This window comes from Mobula birostris, chromosome 17 (genome assembly GCF_030028105.1).
Source record: "Mobula birostris isolate sMobBir1 chromosome 17, sMobBir1.hap1, whole genome shotgun sequence".
NCBI lineage: Eukaryota > Metazoa > Chordata > Chondrichthyes > Myliobatiformes > Myliobatidae > Mobula > Mobula birostris.
The window spans coordinates 64,218,906-64,225,499 of record NC_092386.1 but is presented as its reverse complement, the minus strand read 5'-3'; the positions used below and the strand labels follow the sequence as shown (position 1 = coordinate 64,225,499).

The following is a 6,594-nucleotide window of genomic DNA, read 5'->3' as shown; positions in this document are numbered from 1 at the left end:
TTATTTATAGTAAAAAGTAAATCTTGTTTTTGGGGGCCTAGCTATGAGGGGTGATTGATAAGTTTGTGGCCTAAGGTAGACGGAGTCAATTTTAGAAAACCTAGCACATTTATTTTTCAACTTAGTCCCCTCCTACATTTACACACTTAGTCCAGTGGCCGTGGAGCATACGGACCTTAGACCTTCAGTAAGTGTCCACAGTAGGGGTGATTGATAAGTTTGTGGCCTAAGGTAGAAGGAGATGAGTTATACAGCTCTCTCTTTACATACACATGCAGTTCAACTCTTTGAGTGATTATGTAGAAAGTTTGAAGTTAATAACTCATCTCCTTCTACCTTAGACCACGAACTGATCAACCACCCCTGATGAGTTATTAACTTCAAACTTTCTGCTTAATCATTCAAAGAGTTGAACTGTGTGTGCACGAAACAAAAGCTGTATAACTCATCTCCTTCTATCTTAGGCCACGAACTTATCAATCACCCCTGCTGTGGACACTTTCTGGAGGTCCAAGATCCGTATGCTCCATGACCGCTGGATTAAGTGTGTAAATGTAGAAGGGGACCATGTTGAAAAATAAATGTGCTAGGTTTTCTAAAATTGACATCTTCTACATTAGGCCACGAACTTATCAATCACCCCTTGTATATCCTGGCTAGCATATTCACTTGACCACACATATAACTAAGACTCAACTCAGTCCTCACTACAGACTAAAACATGCTTTGCTTTACATCCAGAATTGTACATGAACCAGCATCATATTTATTTAGGATTTCCACCTGAAGATAGAGGCAGTACCTGCCACAGCTTTTCCAAGATGTCCCAGTGCTTCACAATGATGCACTTTCCATGTGGTAATGCAGGAGACAGAAACTAATTTGTCCACAGCAAATTACCAAAATAGAAATGTGATACTGACTAGGTTACCTATTTAATTTTTAAAATCCCTTGATCTTTGTTAATCATTATTCATGACTAACAAGTCATTAGTGAACTGTTAAGGGAAGCAGATTTTAGATTTGCACTTTCTAACAAAGCAGTCAATCTGATGTTGTGTGGAGATAATTAAAGGCCTCATTTGATTTTGTAATTTGATACAATCGGATACAATTATAAGTTCATTCAGAAATAAAGTCAACTTTGTGAGTTAGAACACTGAGAGTACAAGCCAACAACAACCATAGCTGCATTTGCTCCAGAGGGTATTGATGGGGAATTGATAAAGGCTTAAATGTTCGTCTCAAACCATGTACTGTACCTCAAAGTTTTAGATTCCACGTTTGCGCATACAGGAATGCACAAATGTCCACGTGGATTATTGAAGCCAACTGAAATTACTATTTTAAAAATAAAGGTTATTACTATTATTTTATTTACTAAATACTTAAAATTTTAAATTCACTTTTTAAAGTAATCTTTGAAGGTCAGATATTCACATTCAATTTCTGAACTTCCATAGTCAGTAAGCCTGGAGTTGGATGCCAATGCATATCATCAGTTTTATTCATTTATTCTTCTTTGAAATGTGGTTGTGCTAACAAGCCTTTACTGTGCATTCCTAACTCCATCCATTCAGCAAACAGTTAGGCATCAACTACATGAGAAACAAATAAACTCATCCAAGGCAGGATGACTAACTGTTTTTCCTGAATATCTGAGTGAACTAGATGGATTGTTTTCTGGGTCATTACCAGTACTAGATTTGCATCTAAATTCCCCAGCTGCTGTGCCAAGATTCAAATTGGCATCTCCAACTTTAATCTTGCAACATAACCATTCTGCCAAAGACTTCAAGGGTATTTATAGTCAGAATGACTTGGCCTGTTATGCTTCCAGAGAGAGGAGATGGCTCATGGGCTGGTCAGTATGCATATACAGCCGACCTGTAGAACATTTGGCCTATTATGTTCAATTTTATGTAAATAAAAGTTACACAAAGGGAATTGTTTCATTTAACCTTCAAGACTAAACTAATAAATTTGGTACAAAGCACTAGCCTGAACAGAATGGTCTCCCTATCCAAAGAAATCACTGTTGCTTAATGACTTCTCAAAAAAATCGTTACTGTAGCTATAGCCAGTGTGATAGAAAAAGCTGAATTTTATGAGCAAACACAGTCCAACACAAGAACCTGTAAAGTATGAGAGAATGGTTGAATACAGTAACTCAGAACTCCCTCCATATGGTAACATTAGGCATTTAACAGCTTCATGCATCCTCTTACTTCATGCCCACAATAGACAAGCTACCTGTACTATAATATGGTTCTCTATCTCAACTAAGCCCAATCACATTGTAAAGAATTGAACAATGCCACAAATCCTAGACTATAGACTTTGAAATCAGAAGTACACATTCTTGGTCAGTTACAGAACATCATTTGAATAACTTGCTGTTGCTTGGTATCTGAACAGTAAAGTTCCCACTTTTCTTTGTTTCTGTCAAACTAGCCACATGCAAAATGGAAGGGACATAATAGATGGCTGAAAGAAGTTGCACAGAATACTGAAAGCAGTAGTTAGAGATCACACATGAATTAGTAGATATTGGTGGTAAGGAATCAAACCATAAGCAGAAGGGTTGAATTTGGGTGAAATGTACACAGAATGACTTGAGTCTATAGACATGTTAAAAGACAATAGAGAAAAGGGGATAGGAAAGAGGGAAAATGTTTGAACTTGATAGAAATAAAAAGCAACTGGAAAAGGGTCAAACAAACTCAAGAGTGACATTGTTGACATAGAATGCTGTGTCACAAAGTCCCATGGCCACCAGAAGTAAATGAAGATGGAAAATTGAGTATTCCCTAGAAAGGCCACATCACCCACCATCTGATTTGAAACAAAATAGGTTTAAAAAGTGCCATTGTCATGTCAGATAGCTGTCAAGAAAACAAAATTGTGGAAAGATGGGTTTATGTACAGCATAATGCTTTCATGATAAGAACAATTTGACTGCTCCCATCTATAATTTGCAAAGACAGGAGTATAGGGAAAACTTGCAACACTGTTTAATGGCAGGGGTTAATAATAGATGGAAAAGGACTTACTATTTCATGGATGATATGAAATTCAAGGTACAATTTCCTGGAGGTTAAAGGAGGTTGGCACTTATAGAAAATATGTATCAGTGGAAATAGAATGGATTCAGATGACAAAGTAGTAAATCAAATCAGTCATCAGCACCTGAGAGAGAACATGGCGAGTTTAAGATTCTGTAAAATATTTTAAAAATTTAATCAAAATTATAGCATCATCTATAACTTGGCAGTATTCAAACATTACTAATCTAAAATGTCTCTGAATACAGATATTGCCAGTATTTCTCAATGTAGAATAATACATGTCAAGTTTTTTTTTAAAATAACGGACCGTAGAATGCTATCCTCTTTTATATACGATCTGATGGATGGGATAAAGTGGTTTGGAAAGAATTGGATAACAAAGCTGTGATCGCACAAATGTTTTCCCCATTTGCTTCTGTTAAGTAGATAATTTTTTACTGAAGTTGCACAACTCAAAAATCCAAATGCCTTATATCAATCGGAGTTGTATCAGTTGGGAACCTCTGGGTTTAGAGATGGTGCAGCATTAGGGCTGGATCACAATGAATGCAATCACGAACTTTGGCACTCTGCTATTGTAGACAGCATGGTTGTTTCAGACTCATTGCTCTCCCTCTCACATGTGCATGTGCGCATACATACACACACACACACACACACACACACACACACACACATATATATATATATATACAAACAAACACACACACACACACAAATAAGAGTCAGGCAGAATCCTAGGTCCAAAAAACACGTCTTGAAATGTTTTTGTAAATAGCCAGGTTTGAAAGTGAGTGGGCCCAGTAACTACTAAGGTTGCTATCATCCTAGAATCAATGCATTTCATTAAATCTGTAAAAAAATATTACTTTTCCAATAGTGATAAATTCATCTCTTCACTTCCCACTTTCTGTATGAGGCTTGAATGGACGTGTAAAGTTTAAAAATAACACACCTTTCTCTTTTTATAAAAAGTGGCAGTATTCCCACTGATATCAATAAGAATGCCTATTTGCCATTACTAGGTTCAAAAGAACACAATACAACATCTAAATTCAAAATGTTGGTCTACTAATAAGGAGCACAATTTCAGACAAGTTACAACATGCAGCTTAATTTACAAACTGTAAGAGCGATCATGAGGATAAGAACAGGTATTAGATGCAGAGAATACTGTATCAAACCACCAAACCAAGGAATACAAAGCAAATTTAAAATTGAGGTGAATACCAAAATTTGAATCAAACTGTATCTCTCTCTCATCTCTCCAGCCTCTAAGTTTCTAACTATTCCATAACATCTAATCTTTTAGAGAAAAATCCTTTCTAATGTAAATGGCAGCTTTCTTCATGCTCCATGGTTTCACAGATTATTAGGCAAAAGGATATTATTAATACAAGAATGTTGCTTGCTCGAGTCAGCTTTCACCAATGCAGGATTAAAATAACACTGAGAATCTGAAAAAGTTCTTTTAACTGTAACATAATCGCCATTACTGAAGGGCACAGAACTGTTGGAAAACAGCCAATATGTGGTGGTCCAGCTCAGCCGTGAAGAGCAGGTTCTCCAGAGTCACCATATACTGTTGAATGATCTGGTGATGCTGTAACACAGAAACATGCCAATCTTGAGTACAGTCATAAAACTTGCTTACCTGGAGCTTCTACTTACAAAAATCTAAAACTTACAGTTCTTTGACCATTTTCTGTTCAAACATGCATTTTATTAGGTACACCTGCTTGTTAAGCAAATATCTAATCAGCCAATCATGTAGCAGCAACTCAATGCATTAGAGCGTGCAGACATGGTCAAGAGGTTCAGTTGTTGTTCAGATCATACATCAGAATGGGAAAGAAATGTGATCTAAGAACCTGACCATACAATGATTGTTGGTGCTATTTGGGGTGGTTTGAATATCTCCGAAACTGCTGATTTCCTGGAGCTTTCATGCACAGCAGTCTCTAGTTTACAAAGAATGGTGCAAAAAAATCATCCAGTGAGCAAAAACACCTTGTTAATGAGAGGTCAGTGTAGAATGGCCAAACTAGTTCAAGCTCACAGGAAGGTGAAGCAACTCAAATAACAATATGTTACAACAATGATGTGCAGATGGGCATCTCAAAATGCACATGGTGAATGTTGAAGTGAATGGCTACAGCAGCAGAAGACTACACTAGGTTCTACTCCTGTAAAGTGGCCAGTGAGTGTGTCTTCCTTTCTGGCCAGAACATAAAGCTGCCTGGCAACTTAAACTGATTAATTTTTGCTATTAACTGTATAGAATTTCTCAGATAAACAACCTCCCAGCTGAAGATCTAGCACCTCCTATGAAAGTTTCAGAGACTACATAAAATGAAAATATTGCTCGAATTAAACCGCATATTTAGCAAGCTCTGTGAATAGTGAGAAGGATAAGAAGACTGGACAAAATTACATGAACAAATGTTATTCCTCTACTAATGGAGCACCAAATGCAGTTTGCAAAATGTGCAAACAGTCCACCATATTCAGAGTGCTTAAATACAACTAGCAGACATTGTCTGTAGTCCTAATTTTGATCCCTGAAGTCTAAAGCTATAGACTCAGATTTCAGTCTAACATTTGAGTACAATTAGTGTTGTGCTGAGTGCCAGAATGTTGAGTTTTTCCTTTTGTTGAGACACTGGATTGAATCATGCTGATTTTGTGCCACTGAATTTGTGGAAGACCTATCAATTAACTCCAATGCATTATTCAGCAAGTTCCTCACTTCCAGGTCAGCGTATTGTAACATGGAAATACAAATCAGATGCAGGTACCATGAGTCCATATTGAGCTGAATTGAAGGGACTTACTCTTGGAATGCTGATCTGCCTGGCATATTTAAGTGAAGTAAGATGTGTTTTTAAAAAAAATATATAATTCCCTTTAACCCTAACATCTTATATTAGTTTATACATTTTAATATCATCTGTTTTTAGAAATTTTGGGTTAACATGGCAATTCTGTAGCAGGTGAATTCAAGGTGTAGGATGGTTAAGCACAATTTGCTCCATTAAATTGAGACCCTTTGAGTTTGGACAAATGACTTCATGGCACTATAATGGTCCTTGTCAAAATTCATTACTCATTCAAAACAAGATATTTAACGAATGTTTTGTATGGGATTTTGTAGATTACTTCAGGGCTGCTTCATTCACCGCCACTTGAAAATCAAAGACTAATGTGCTTTAATGCCTAAGAATTTAAACCAAAAACTTATTGATCCCTCATGGTTTGAATAAGGAACTTTTTGTTTTGTATTTAAACAGGCAGTAATTCACAATAGGTACATCAATATTATTGATTCTGTTTAGGTTTGGCTTTACTCTTGGTGTCTCCTGGAAATAAAATGTACAAAGGTCTGTTTCATGTGACATTACTAACCTGGAGGAAGATCTGCTGCAACCGTTCAATACAGTTCTTGTACCAGGGTGTGTTAAAATCAATCCCACCAGTTTCACATCTTGCAAGATGTTCTGTCAATATCATTATAAAACGCTATAAA

General features: G+C 36.6%; 1 protein-coding gene across 3 annotated transcripts in view; it reads right to left on the bottom strand.

Annotated features, from left to right (window-relative positions):
* Window positions 1-593: 593 nt before the first annotated feature.
* LOC140211716 (nuclear cap-binding protein subunit 1-like) overlaps window positions 594-6,594 on the bottom strand; it is a 60,686-nt gene continuing 54,685 nt past the window's right edge. For all 3 annotated transcript variants that reach the window (XM_072281804.1, XM_072281805.1, XM_072281806.1), the window contains 2 exons: window positions 6,474-6,587; window positions 594-4,671 (listed from right to left, as the gene is read on the bottom strand). In XM_072281804.1, the coding sequence (XP_072137905.1) occupies window positions 4,561-4,671; window positions 6,474-6,587 (225 nt within the window). In that variant the 3' untranslated portion in view covers window positions 594-4,560. The remainder of the gene's footprint in view (window positions 4,672-6,473; window positions 6,588-6,594) is intronic.